At 38.9% G+C, this 15,523-nt stretch overlaps 2 protein-coding genes across 2 annotated transcripts in view; both read left to right on the forward strand.

The window, feature by feature from the left end:
- The window catches only part of ITGA1 (integrin subunit alpha 1), an 80,679-nt gene that overhangs the window by 4,388 nt on the left and 60,768 nt on the right, over positions 1-15,523 (forward strand). The window lies entirely within an intron of this gene.
- Positions 949-4,604, forward strand: PELO (pelota mRNA surveillance and ribosome rescue factor). Its single transcript, XM_054397908.1, has 2 exons — positions 949-1,821; positions 2,956-4,604. Exons 1-2 carry the CDS (start codon positions 1,096-1,098, stop codon positions 3,385-3,387), a joined length of 1,158 nt encoding a protein of 385 aa, XP_054253883.1. The 5' UTR covers positions 949-1,095; the 3' UTR covers positions 3,388-4,604.

Consider the following 15,523-nt stretch of genomic DNA (forward strand, 5'->3'; position numbering starts at 1 on the left):
AATAGAATTGAATTTATCTGTGTGGTTTTGCAAGGCATATTACTTGTATCTGTCAACATCAAGCTTTATTTGAAACATGCTTCTCAGCTCTGAACCTTTTCAGGTGCTGACCAACTGGTAGATTCAGGGAGCAGGTCAAGTTTCAGTATAGGTTGAAGGGTAACTTGAAAGTTTAAGCAACAACGTTTAAGTTGAAGCTCAGTTTAAGAGCAATGTTAAATTAATGGTTCAGGTTCTTAAATTGCCTGGGTTTGGCTTTACCGTCACTCGGTGACGACTGTCTGACTGGACGCCTCTTTCACGCACCAGCAGTTATCAGTACTGCTTGTGCTGCCCTGACTCTGAGGTACCACGGTACTCATTTATCACAACCAGAAAACTGGCTACTTAGCCATACCTTTCCCAACTCCTTCTCGATCTCGAGCCATAACCTTCTGTTTTGGCGTGGTTTCCCCCCCTCCCCCCATCTCAAACGTGAGGGACTGTGTTAGGAACCTGTGCAAGTTTGGTGTTTCTAACAAGCCAGAACAGGGCCAGCCCCTCACGCACCGGCGGTAGCGGGGACATAGATGCATTTACAGTCCTTTCTTGCCCTGCCTTGCACACACAGGTGTATCGAGGCTACCTCCTCGTTTCCCTCGAAAAGGTTTCCTTCTGGGAAACTCCCGTGCCTCAGCACGGGATCCTGCTCCACCAGCTGCTTCAGCGCCTGGCACCGCCGCGCATGCGCCGGGCATTGCTGCAGAGCTGCCGGGGAGAAAGCGGCCATGCGCATGCGTGCCAAGCATGGGGCTGGGAGGGCTGGGGAGGTGGGTCTCCGGACAGCGCCACTTAAAATGGGCTGCGCGCATGCGCCGTGGGCCAGCTGAGTGCTGAGCTTGCGCAGCTAGAGGGGTGAGGGGCCGCGGTAAGTGTTCTGGGGAGTGTTCTCGCCGAGCCTGAGGTTAAGCCGGGGTTTCGCCGTGGGCCTGTAGTAGTTCAGTGTTCGGGAAAGGTCGTTCATTGCGGTGCTAGGCCTGCTGGTGTATCTGCTGGCCACTGCCGCTGCGGGTGAGCGGAAGCCGAAGGGGCGCAGCGGCGCAAGGAGCCGCCAGGATGAAGCTGGTGAGGAAAGACCTGGAAAAAGATAATGCGGGGCAGGTGACGCTCATCCCCGAGGAGCCCGAGGACATGTGGCACACCTACAACCTGCTGCAGGTGGGTGACAGCTTGCGGGCCTCCACCATCCGGAAGGTGCAAACCGAGTCGGCCACCGGCAGCGTGGGTAGCAACCGCATCCGCACCACCCTCACGCTCTGTGTGAAGGCCATCGACTTTGACTCGCAGGCCTGCCAGCTACGGGTCAAGGGCACTAATATCCAAGAGAACGAGTATGTCAAGATGGGAGCCTACCACACCATCGAACTGGAACCCAACCGGCAGTTCACGCTGGCGAAGAAGCAGTGGGACAGTGTCGTGCTGGAGCGCATCGAGCAGGCCTGTGACCCAGCCTGGAGTGCCGATGTGGCAGCCGTGGTAATGCAGGAAGGGTTAGCTCATGTCTGCCTGGTCACTCCCAGCATGACGCTTACCCGTGCCAAGGTGGAGGTGAACATCCCCCGCAAGCGGAGAGGGAACTGCAGTCAGCACGACCGGGCCCTGGAGAGGTTTTACGAACAGGTGGTGCAAGCCATCCAGCGACATATCAACTTTGAGGTGGTGAAGTGTGTACTGGTGGCCAGCCCAGGCTTTGTAAGGGAGCAGTTTTGTGATTACATGTTCCAACAGGCAGTCAAGACTGACAATAAGCTTCTGCTTGAGAACAAGTCCAAATTTCTACAGGTAAGGAGCTAAACAGTCTCCAGAGTGGGTAAAAGGAGATTTAGGAGCTGACTGTGAGAATAGAAGATAATTAAAAGAGTGATGGTAAATAATTCACTTACTAGAGAAAATAATTTTCTATCTGAGCATCATAGAGAAATTACTCTTGTGACACCCAAAATGTAAGGTCGTTATGCAAGATACAAGGATGGTTCCTTTGTAGGATACTTCAATTATGCAAGATACAGGGATGTTTCCTTTGTAGGATACTTTAATACGGATTAGAAAAAGTATTAAATATTTCAAATTCCCAATAAAGGCATGCTTAATTTTAAATTAAGAGTGAAGTACAAGTTGGAAAACAGTTTGGGGTTTTTTGTTGTTGCTTTGTTTTTAAAACAAACAAAGAAAAAACAGTAGCTGTATATGGTGTAGGTTAATTTTGTGGTTAAAGGTTATGCAGACCATAGGATTTTTTACTGTTCCTAAGTCATCTCACTGGGTGGCTGGGTTTTTTTCTCCTGTCAATTGAACTGGCAAACTCAGAGCCTAAAATAAGTGTTTCTTTTCATAAGGATACTTGTATAATTTTTTTAATTGTAGTAAGCATGCAATGTCTGCTTGCAAAAGGCTGAGTGGCAGAGAGGAGCACTTGTCCCTGTACCTAGCAGTCACAATGTTTAGAAGCTACATTGCATGAAGAAGCCTCCTTTTGCATTTGTAGCAAAGTGATAATGTGAAAAGTTTTAATATACTTCACAGTTTTGCAAGTGTAGTAGCTATGCAGCTGTGCAAGACTTAATGCTTTTTGCACCTGTTCTTCAAGGTCTTCCTTTTCTTGAATGCTATAAGAGAAAGAGGCTTAAATCTTAATTTCTCAGCAGTTTCTAGTGGCTCTGCCTTGGGGACTGTCAGTGATGGCTTGCATGTTTTAACCTAGCCTATGACAGCTTTCCTGCCCTTCTTAAAATACAGTTTAATTTAGGCTCTAGGTTGCAGGAGAGATCCTTTAAAGAAAGAATCATGTAGGTTTCAAGAGATAACTTCCTTGAGTTATTATCAAGATAAGTATTATTTGTGGAAGCTGTTTGTGATCAGATAATCAAGAAAATGATCCTTTTTATTAAAAAACAATATTATCGTCTTTTACTCTAGGTGCACTCTTCCTCGGGACATAAATACGCATTGAAAGAAGCCCTGTGTGACCCAGCTGTAACTAGCCGTCTTTCTGACACTAAGGCAGCTGGTGAGGTCAAAGCCTTAGATGACTTCTATAAACTGCTGCAGCATGAGCCTGACCGGGCTTTTTATGGTCTAAAACAAGTGGAGAAGGCCAATGAAGCCATGGCTATTGATACTTTGCTGATCAGTGATGAGCTTTTCCGGCACCAGGATGTGGCAACACGTGCCCGATATGTTAAATTGGTAGATAGTGTACGGGAGAACATGGGCACAGTGCGCATTTTCTCCAGCCTTCATGTGTCTGGAGAACAGCTTGGCAAGCTGACAGGGGTGGCAGCCATCCTGCGCTTTCCTGTGGCTGACCTCTCTGACCAGGAAGATGAATCTAGCTCTGAAGAGGATTGATAACAGTGACATCATTTCACAGTTTGTTTTCCAAGTCATGTTGAAATGAAATTAAATGTCCTCCCTTCCTAAATAACTGTGTGCATATGTGCCATGACATGTAATTTGATTTTTTTAATTTAATTTCTTACAGTATATAGCTCTGCTCAGCACACTTATGGGGATATCTGTTTTGCAATAGTGCTTATTGGTATGCCGTGCATTGGAACTGACTGGTTTTGCAAATTACACCCTGGACCTCCAGCAGCACAAGAAACTAATCTGACTGCCCAAAGCTGTGCATTCTGCAAATTAGGGCAGACTGGCAGCTTAGTGCTTTTAAATGTGTATGAAAAGATAATAAACTAAGAGGGAGAAAATTACATGAAACTGCCTCTTCAAATACTTAAAAAGAGTTGTGAAATAAATATAAACTCGTTAACACGAGGCCTATCAAAACCATACTTGATATTCTTAGTAACTCACCATTCTTCCTAAGATGCGGCAGATGAGTGGGATCAATAAATCTTGCAGAAACCAGACCCTTTAAATTAACTTTTTTCCATCATAATATTGACGATTTGTGAAGTTCGTTGCACCCATTTCAGTTATTTGGAATGCTGGGGAGATTGTCCTGAAGGCTTAGTAGGTGTGATGTGTCTTGCTGGTTATGTTCTGATAAAATGGCATTGGGATTATTTAGTTTCAGCTCTGAGCCTATGAGAAGGCTTACAGAATTAAGATCCTCGTTTCCATGAGGAATCTTTTAATTGAGTTTAAGCTAATTTTTCTCTTTATGTACCTCTTTAAAAACCATGCTGAAGGTGAAATACAGAAGATTACAGATTTACAAATTAAACTTCATCTTAAGTGTAAAAGCCAAAATTACTTTCCCAGTTATTTGATCTGAAAGTATGGAGAGCAACCAAGTTTGTTTTTTTTTTTTTGCTTCACTGGAGACTAAAACTTAGGCTGAGGAAGCAGAAACAGCTTTCCAATTCTGACACACCTTCAAGGGAATCGTTCAGTTTAAACCAGAGTTTGATGATGTAGGTTGTGTGTGTTAATAAGCGTTCAATTTTTCAGTGCCAGGGGAGGGGGAGAGTGGGAGAGGCTTGAATTTAAGAAGCCTGTGTGTGATGGTTTGAAACTGTCTTTTTAATTTTTCCTTGCAAAGTTCAGAACAGAGAAAGTGAAAGAATGTAAAATAAGTCACTATTGGGTGTAAGAAAGCAAAATAACGATTGTTCTAAACACTTCCATTGGATAGATAGAAATGTTTAAGAACTATTGCCCAAAACAAAGTGGGGCACTCTGCACATTCTGCATTCGGCAGTGGGGGCAGATGCTGGGCTATCTGGTTGCTGTTTCTTCTTCTCTTCTGGCTGAAGATAACACGTACTGACCTTGGCAGCTAAGTTAACAACTTTCTGCTTAACTAACTCTGCTTCTCTGTCCAGGGGGTTCTGGGGGGGAAGCTCCTGGGAGAGAGAGGCCCCTTTGGGAGGGTCCCCTTGGGGGGAAGCAAAGGGAGATCGGTTGTGCTTTTTCTGTTGATTGTATATATTTGTGAATGTCGTGAATTTTGTATATTTGTATTTCATTGCATTTCATTGTAGATTTTAGACTCTGCTTGTAAATACAGCTTTTCATTTGCTTCCAGACTGAGCTAGCCTGGTTATTGTTGGTGGGGGGGGAATTTCAGCTCACACCGACACACCTGTGGAAGAATTCCAAGCTATTGAAAGTGAGATAACAATGGAAATTTTAAAATAAAAACTGAAAGTTTCAACTTTTAGTCTGAGTAGAATTTTAGGAGAAGCATTTTTAATGCTCATATATGTTGATGGTTGCCAGCCCTGTGAATTTGATACAACCTGCTGCTAGCTGAAACACCCTAAAATACTTGACAGAGATACACTTGTTAGTTGAAAGGCATCTTTCCTTTTCCCATCATCCACGGAGTCTAACCAGTGCATTAATGGAACTTAGATTAGCGCTGTACTTTATGAACACTTTGATTCTTCTTTTGCTGAAGACAAGCAAGCTCATTAAGACAACTTTTTAGAGTCAGCTTGCATAGATAAACTGTGTTAATTAGCTGTACTTTTGTGTCTTGAGTGATGTTGAATTCCAGAACTCATACCATGGTTAAATTAAAATTTCTGTTCCTTTCTTTTAAAAAAATCTTCCTAAGCTGATTATACACTTTGGAAGCTGGAAAGCATCCTGATTCCTGGTGTGTGTGAAGTTACCTCTATGAAACAGGTAGTAGAGTCTGAACTTCAATACATATATGCAGCCATTACAGCTTTAAACAGGCTCGTAATTTCTAAGCAAAGTTGATAATTTCTTTAAGGTAAGCTAGTATATTAGTATTTATCTTCTAAGTAATTCAAATTTGTTGCAATTGTACACAAACTGTACTTACATTCAGAATTGTAGTACATCTGGCAATTATTAATTTACATTTTAGCAATTTGAGATACCAATCAAACTGTCCCTCAGTTGTAGAATGGTTTGCTATTTTTATTAGACCAAACTAATTCCAGTTATTCCGTTTTGAACAAGAAAATGTGAAGTATTTTGTCTCTGTACCACAAGAAGATTACACTGGCAAGTCTCAGTTTGCGTTTTATGCTTATGGTACCATAACACTAAGGAAATGGAGGAACTGTTTTGCTGCTTATTTGGTGTTTTGAAGATACAACGGCAAACATCTGGTGAGGTATTCATAATGATACGCTGAACTCACTTAGAATTAACATTCTGCACTAACTACGATTTATGAGTATTTTTCTTCTTTATGGTTATTGCTATAGTGAAAGGAAGTTTCTGAAGGAAATATCTAGTTGCTCAGAGTATGGAAGGGTGGGATTTTTTTTTTTTTTGTGGGGGGTAAGCATTTTTGTAGTAAAATAAATATACAATCACTGTGTAGACAAATGCATCCTGTTTTAGGAAACAGCTTAAGGGCTTGGTATTGAAAGTAGACTGTTCTGTAGTTGCAGATGCTTGACGTGGCAAAGTTCCAAGGTTGCTAATATCTTTTAAAGCAATCTTGAATACATGAAAAGTATTGACAAATATCCTTGCTTAACACAGAGCTTAGTGTCTGTGTATAGGTAATACACCAAGAAAATGTACGTTATCTGCAGATGAAGTAAGTGCAAGGGCCATGGGAATATTTTTTATGTGTTTGGAATTATACATGAGCTAAACACTGTCAGCAATATGAAAATTGTTCTCTTGTACCATAAAGTATTCAGTAATTTTGAACAGTGTCTCAGTTTCTGTTACATTCTGGCCCAATTCTTTGAATTAGTAGCATTATCTTCCAGTTTCTCAGGTTTCAAAATAAATGAATACATGTTTGCAGTGTTTGGTGGGAAGAACGTTTTAAAAAGTATCATGAAACCAGCTTGATCCTGAACCCTGCAGCACTCTTCAAAGATTCAAATAAATTCATTAATTTCAGTCATAAAACCTCTCTTGCAAGCTCATACTTTGAAGCAGGCCCCAGTTTATTTTTATCACATTTGGCATTTAAATCCAGTAATGTAAAGTTTTTTGGTTGTTGCTTACTAAATAAAGTTTAGTACAAAACAGAGGCCAATGCAACAATGCAAGATCAAAGGTCAGTCTTTCAGTAAAGCTAAAGCATTTAACAGTATTTGAGCTAGGGAACACCTTTTGTTAACCTTGTACATTATGTGAGTAAAATACTGATAACAAGTGATGTTTTGGCTCCCTCACCACCAGTGTGACAACCCTTCAGCTTAATTTGTGATGTAGCTAGCATGGTGGTTTTAAAGCAACATAAATGTCTGAAGTAATTTTCTTTTGCTACTGTTCACTCAAAGGTTAAGTTGTCCAGAATAGTAAAATTATCTTACTTGCCCATTGAAATTTTTTTAGTTGAACTTCTGAGCTGCTGACTTTGGTTTGCATTTTTCTATGAAGGCCACATTCTCGCTTGACTGACTTAAAGCTTAAGCATCTCTAACTTCCTTCTGAAATGTGCATTATCCATCCAGAAAGAGTGCTCAGTTTCATAAAGGCACAGTGAGGATAAAAGATGGGGTCTTTTTTTTGGTCATGTGGTCCATTCATTTTTCTCTCAACCTGCTTCCTAAAGGAATAGATGTCTAGTTTTGCAGAAAAAAAAAAAAACATATTCTCTGAATGTTTATGCTGCTATTTTATCTATGCCACATTTGTGCAGTGTGTGGTATAGCACTTCTACAAAAGATCTAAGGCAACTTCTAAAATATGAACCTGCAATTAGAAGGTTTTGTGTGCATAATACAAACCTGAAATTTCTGCAAGACATAAAAAATGAAGGAATTATGTCAGAATACTACCTAAGTACTTTCTACAAGAGGCAAAACTTCAGGCTTGAATTTATTTTCTTGCTCTCTGATAGATCAGTCTTTCTTACCAGTTACTTATTATTTTATCCTAAGCTAAAGTTAAAATGTTTATTTTAGAATGGACTTCTGAAAATGTAGAGCTAGCTGCAGCTGAGCTGGTTCAGGTTAATTTAAAAAAAAAGTTCCTTCTTCAAGCAGTGCTAATGTGGGGAATGATATAGATGTGGCTCTGACATGAGTTGAGGCTGGGATTTCTCAGCAGTGGAATAAGTAAACATAGGATGTGGAGCTTCTTGCATGACAGTTGCCCAAAGACTTGCTTAATAAGTACAATGTTTAGCCCAGCCACGTTTTTTATGCTTGACTCAAGTAGGGCATTGACTTTGGAGAATAAATTCTTGCATATACAGAATATAAAAGCATCTGTCCAGTCTAACAGCCAAACTGTAGTGCATGTTCTCCCTAAACCTCTGAAATTGATAGTTTTAGAAATGCAGTGTAGTTTTCTATGAAAGAAGAAAGTCTCTTAAAGTGTCTTAGCCTGAAATAGAGTGTGAGGAAAAGGTCTCTGAAATCATGCTTGTTTATGCTGTTGCCTGAAAATAATTCTTCCTCTTGTCCCACTTGAGGGCTGTACAAGAAAGGGGAGGGCTGATACCAGAGCAGTCTGCTTCCAAGTCAGTGTCTTTTGGGAAATGCAATGTGAAGCAGTAGCTTTCAAGCCTTGCCAGCTCTTGTGAGAATTTGCTGTATCAGTCTCTAAGTTATTGCCCTCTTTTTTGGGAAACGCTATGTTCACAGCTAATGTAATTGCTCTCATGCTGTAATAATAATTACTTAGAAGTCAAATTAGAGATCATCATGAATCCTCTGACAAAATAGTTGTTCCATTAGGGAATATTAATTAGTTGAAACCAGTCCTCCTTTTAAGGAATGTAAATACCAGACTTGATGGGAAGTTGTTTCTCTGGTCCAAAATGGAATTTTTAATCAAAGCCAAGACTCAAAGAGCAAAGAAAGAAGCTAGGGGTTTAAGTCATATGGGACAGATGATACTAAGCTGAAGACTCTTCTGTTTAATTGTTAACACTGGGGTATAGATGTTCCCTTTTCTGCCAGTGTCTTTGGTGAGTATGATTCTGCATTGTATAAGCAAATATTTTTATATTTTGGTCAAGATAACTAAACCACAACTGACTTAAGTATATCTCTTAAGGTATGGGAGACAGTTTTTGGATTTCTAATTTGAATGGGACAAGAAAGTAAGTGAAAGCTGGGACTGTTCCTACTTAATACACTCCAGCTGTGGTTTTCACATTTCAAAAAAAAAGCCCTGAGTAGGGTTCTGTGTTTCAAAAAGATTTTACACCTGGTGTAAGGCAAGCAAATCTACTTTTGAAGGCAGATTCTTTCCCATGAAGTCTTAATACAAACTCTTAGACATTCACTTAGAACATAGGTTTCTTACTGAAAGGACTTCAGAACGATATGTATCTGTGTATGCAGTATCCTCATAGAAACTGGTATCTTTGTGTAAAAAATAACTAACAGCTCCTAGGTCATAGTTGCTTTCGTAGGTGAAGGAACAAGTTACCTATAGGCCTAAAGGTTTATTTATGGTAAGAGGAGCTTGGTAGCAAGTGTTACCATTAGCATGTCTAGCGGTTTTCAAATGCTCATGAGTGTCTCCTTCAGTGGTTTTGAGACTTCAGCAAAACCTGCTGCAGCTTTCAGAGATAATTATATTTAGTTTGACCTGTAGCATTCAGCCTAGCAACTTCAAGTATTTAGTACTGAGAAATTAATTCCATTTGTCTATCTTGGCCACATATTTGCCATAATACTACTTACATTCCCTCTGGTAAAGAGGATTATTTCTCTCAATTTATTCCTCTCCTCAGTATAAATTGCTGTTCTGTGCTAGAAAGGCTGAGAGAAGCTGAAATAGACCTTCATAAGGTAATGGTGCTCGGAGAACATTAGCTGTCTGCCAGGACCACCATTGCCTCCTGCAGCAGCAGCTGTCCTTCCTCCAAGATTGTACCTAGGAGCTGCTGTAACAACAGTGTTGAGAGGCAGAAAGGGAGCAGCTGCCTCCTAAGGGAACTTTTCCAAGTTCCAGAGCCATGAGGAAAGATGAAAAGTTATGGTTCAATGGAAAACATGAGATGCTGTGTTGGGCATGCAACTTCTTCCTCAAAGAGAGCTGCAGTAGGGAGACTACTGCAAGAGTGAGGAGCTCTGAGGCTGAGACTTGAAATATTGAGATCGTGCTAAGTTTGTCACTACAGAATAACTAACTTCTGACCAGTCTGCTACATAAGTGTCACATGTGGAGTCACTGCTGTAGCCGAGGCCTGTGAAAGACTGTGGTTTCCTTTCATACCTGTCTGAAAGCTGCCTTCTTTTTCAAAAGTAGAATGTAGTGCTTTGCGAAACAAACACCTCAATGTGTTGCATTGGCAATTGGCCTAATAAGCAGAGGAAAAATTTCTAGTCAGACATTTAAAAAAATAAACAGAAACTGATGGAAATACACCTTCTAAAGTTTCTGAAAGGATACTTAGTAAGAGTAAACAGTAAGAAAAAGCCTGAGGAAAAAAAAATGTTTAAAAGTTTGTTGGTTTGGGTTTTTGTTGGTTGTTTTTTAACAGTGTTTCATATTGTTTCAACTAAAGCAGTATTTTTTAAGCTAACCAGACTAGTAAGTCAAGACAGTTAAATGGCAAGTTTTTAGATTTTTTTCTTTTGAAAGCCTCAGAAGTCAGTTATTAAAAGTATTAAGACACAGTCAAACACATCTTAAGCAATTGTAAGCTATCTGTATGTTTTATCCAAGTCTACTTGCATGGTTCTGTGTATTTTTGTTATGACACAAAAGTCCTTATTAAGTATTCAGAAAGAACAAACATAATGTTGACAATTAATGCTGACAACTGTGAGTCTAACCTCTCCTAATTTTGAAGATTTGTCTTTATAGCCTAAATAGATTATATAAATTTATAATAGTTTGGTTTTTTTTTCTTCAGGGGAGAGTATTGAAGTCACTGAAAAATGTTTTGGGCTTTAGGCAGTAATATTTTGAAATTGAAATTTTTACTTCTAGAACACTTTTTAAACTACTTTTTCCTTAGCTTATGCACTTTTATTTTGGCATAAGAACTGGCAAGAAGTAAATATTAGAGAGCAGAAGTTTCCTCTTGCTAGAGAAATAAAAAGTTGGAACAGCCTTCCAGTCAGAAGAATCAGAGTAAAAGTTCACTTTTACATGGAATTTGTTTACCCTGAAAAATATTATGTAGTTGCCAGCAATAGACAGGAATCTGTTCAGTCATCCGGTACCCTACAGCACTTGCTGCTGGTATTTTAGCAGAGCATGCTGTTACCCCATTCACACCAGTCAAATTCTTTGTGTGTGTATGTGGGTGTTTGCACCACATCTTGATAGACTCACCACAATACCTCCTGTCAGACACAAATTAGCCATCTGAATTGATGATGCAAAAATGTTTAGATTAAGTACTTGATATAGATTTAATGAGTCATTTGCTTTTGATCTCTGACAGTTTGATGTTCTCCAGGAGCTTTAAAGATCTATTACAAATAATTTTTGAGTGTTTTGTTTGTAAATAGGCATCAGACTGAAGTTGTTGATAAGTAAATGTATTTTCCTTTAGAAAGCATGTTTTGTCCAGTGATTCTGAAGTGACTTGCTGTGAGTTGGTCCTCTATTTATTGGCACAGTCTGTTTCAGACAAAGGAAACTGCAGTATCCAAAGAGCTATAGACCAAAGAAGTATGAAAAGAGAGCAGCGCAGCATCAGCACTCCTGCACTGCCTCGTTATTGGTCTGTAAGGAGAAGCTGGAGGGTGATACTTTGCCACTCTCTGCTGCTGAACCTGGAATTTCAGTGCTACTTACATAAAGCTGATATTAATGCTATGATAAGCCAGCATGTACTTGCAAAAGGAGTATTGTGGGACATAAGGTACAACACATGAGGTTCATTTGTGCCTTTTTTAGGAGGTCCTTATTTAAAACTCACAGTTCCCGTTGACTTTAGAAGACTGAGTCACTCTTAAATAGCAACAGAACTTTTAAAACTTCTATTTAGCCTAGACAAGTGGCATCTACACAAGAAAATAATATTTCCTGATAAGCTTCCATGGTACTTCTGCAAAACTGATGCAGATGTTCGAAATAAAGAGTAACAGGTTCTTTATGGAAGTCCTGGTAACACCAAAGTATGTTCTGAACAGGCCTGGGACAGACAGATATCCTAAAATCATGGGTGTATTTCATTTGCTGGGGGTAGGAAGTGTAAGTTGTTAGCGCCAGTAATCCATTTAGAAAGCTCTATCTTAAACAGCATCTAAAAAACAGGATGTTTTTCTACCTCTGGAGTCCAGCTTTAGTTTTTTTGGGGGGGAAACAAACCTTCCTCTTACAATCTCTTCATGGCTAGTTCCAAATTTCCCTGAATTGTTTATTAACCAGTAAAAAAGAACATTTGCAGTGAAAAGTTTTGGAATTAATTCCATAGGGTTTCAACTTTTTTACCAGTAAAATCACTATACCAACAATACAGCAAGAGATGCTTGTACTTCAGTGTATCTTTAAAAATAATTAGATGTGGTTGAAGAGGTATATCGTTATGCTGAAGTTTTCAGTGCATTGCTATTCAGAATTGATAATTCATGGTGCTATACTGGCTTTTGAAGAGTTTGTTAACTTTTTAGTTGGAAAGAAAGATCTCGATGATACAAATACAGCACATAAAAATTAATACTAAATCCCCATAAACAGTTACTGCAATTTTTAAAATTGTTTCCAAAACTGCACTTTGTAATGACAATGCTAGAGGCACTGATCTTGATCGTATTACACTGTGAACATGATTATTTCGGGATGTAGCTTTCTAACATACACTAGAGGGGTATCTTTCATTTTGATTTCAGCTGAGCAGTATCAATGTGAAGCTCCCATTTTGGCTTTGTTGGTTTTGTTTGTTTGTTTGTTTTTTTATGACCACAGATGAATACTGCATGCTACTTCCTGACTTACTGGTACCTGAGTCCATTTACAGAAAGTTCAGTTTTGTCTGTTGCCTGTAAATTATGCCCACCTTGCAAGTTGAGTGGATGTTAGTTATTAACATATAAAAGAATGAGCCTATGAAAGTCCTTGTGCTTGTGTTAGACCATAAGATGAGTAAAAGCTGTGGAAGCAAACGGGCTTTTCTAGATTAAGGAGCTATTTTGTGGTGGGTTAGGTTCATGGAATATTTGATTTTCATGACCACTGTGGTCATTTGCTGTCCTGCATTGTTTTACTTGGATTTCTCAGTTAAAAATGTACACTGTATCCTATCATGGAGCCATGTTATTTAAACTGTCAAGTGGTGGGTAAGATTTCTAAACCACTGCTACCAATTCATAGGCAGATGTAAGGAAACGGCATGGCTGAGGATTATCTTCCCTTTTACTAGTGAGCAGTCGTAAGTTTCAAACCAGAAAAGCTCTATATGTCTTGGTAGAGAGCTGATACTATAACTCAATGCTAATCCTAGCTTCAGACAGGCTCAAGATTTTGCTGGTAAATCAGGACTAATCTGTGCAAACAGGCAGTGCCTGCTGCCTCCTACTCTTCAGGATGGAGCTAGAGCTCCCTGAAGGCATTTCAAGGCACTTCTGTCTGACCTTGTGCTGTGAGAGCACTAGCATCTGGGAACCATTCATGGTGGAATTCCAGCATTTCAACAAATATGTGACTTATTTTCCATTACTGCCTGTAACAATCTCTTATCAACTGTATTCTCACTGCAGCAGTCTTTTCATTACTGATAGGAGAAAAAGTGTTTAAAAGCATTTTGGACACTATTATTGTCAATACAGTTGATTCATTGCAAAGAATTAACATATGCAATATAAAAGAGGCATTATTTGGACGTTGGTTCATTTGTTTCAGTCTAAGCTCAGTGTCATGTATTTTTAAACCTCTTTAAACTTTTTTTTAGCAACACTAGGTTGATATCTCAAGTTCTTCTCTCAGAACACAGGCAGTAAAATTTAAAAAAGAGGTTTAAACTTTACTAGGATGCTCATATTTGTAAAATGGTTTTTCGTCTCAAACTGTTGTAGTATCTCCTTGTGCTGTTTAAACAGAGGTCAGTTTTGTAAGTAGCCTCTTGATTTATGTTTTGCTAGAACCTGTTAACTTTATATAAGTCTGTCTGAAAAATAATGTAAATCTTTGTGATAAGAAGCAGTTTGAAGTTTACAAGCTTTGAAGTCCCTATTGAAATACAGAGTAATACTGTAAATAGGGAAACGTGGAATTCTTCTTTATGGAGCCATGTCATAAGAAGCCAGAGCAAAGTAACAGTTCCTTTGTTCTGTACTGGAAGATGGCTTAGACAGAGAAAGTGAATTCCCCATGGTGTTCCAATGAAAATTATCATAGATGCTGTATTACCAGAAATAATACTAAAAGTGTTCTCTCTACAACTTGACTAAAGTTTGCATGATGATTTTTTTTTTTTTAATATGCACATTTGAGATTGAATTCTGAAGTGCGTCCATCCTGCTTGGCTCTAGAAGTTTTGCTCAGTTAATCTCTCTGCTTGCTTTTGGGTTTGTTGTTATTTTTTTAGCTGGTTCGTTATTTTTGTTTTCCCAAATCACTGAATAGCTAAGTTATATGGGATCAAAGGAAAAGATAGATATTAGTAGGGTTCCATTTTTTTCCCTTCCACTGATCTTAATACAAATATTAGACCACAGGTGAATTGATATTGGTGCATATTGTAGATATATAATATGGGCTATGGGCTTTTAGTATGTGTGTTGACTATGTATGTTTTTACAGTACTCTTTGTAAAAAAAAAAAAAAAGTGATTTGCCTTTAAATTCCATGGTGCTCTGGCTAGCTGGGTGTGAAGGGGTCATATCAAGATATTTTCACTCCTGTTGGAGGATTTCTTCTTTTCTTGAATTCTTGTGTGATTCACTTGAAAGTGAGCCAATGGTAATGTTCAGCATAAGGCAGTGAGCGACAAGACTTTGTAGCCACTGTGAAGTAAAGAAATGGAAGAAGCTGCTGCTTTTCAGAAAGCCATTATAGCCACCAAAGCATTTCCACTCTGATAATAGCCTTAAGACTGCATGCCTTTGAGAAAAATTACCCAACAATCCCTGAAAACAACTAGGGGGAAAAATTAATGAATAATGATACCAAAGCAGAAGGAGAAAAAGTAATAATTGTCCTTCATTCTGATAGGGAGATAGTAATATGAGTGTTCAACTAGGCATCATTTTTGTATTAGTTCTCAAATTAGCACTTTTGCCAGAACATTCAAAAGGAATTTTGGAATTTCTGTCCTAGGGCATCTTCTTCATGGTTATTTTTTGATGGGGTAGATTGAAGTGTAGACTGAGCAGATGGGCAATTTGGGTTTTGGTTTTTGGTTTGTTTGGTTTTTGATTTTTGGTTTGTTTGGTTTTTTTTCCTGTGCTATGATTCACAGTCTTTTAAAGGAACGTAGACTTTATAATGTGTAAATAACACTGTAGTGGCAATATATCCACCCTCAGAAGTAAATTCATTTGTCAGTGTTTTGTGGTTTTCTCTAATTTTTTGACATAATATTTTTGTTTTATTTTTCAAATATAACTTGCTAGCTGAGAAGGGAAAACACAAGAATAAAACATAGATCTGAAAGAAAATTAAAAATATTTAGACAATGGCATTTGCAATTCCCATTTGAACACTGACAGGTAGTAAT

This window comes from Indicator indicator, chromosome Z (assembly GCF_027791375.1).
Source record: "Indicator indicator isolate 239-I01 chromosome Z, UM_Iind_1.1, whole genome shotgun sequence".
NCBI classification, from domain to species: Eukaryota; Metazoa; Chordata; class Aves; order Piciformes; family Indicatoridae; genus Indicator; species Indicator indicator.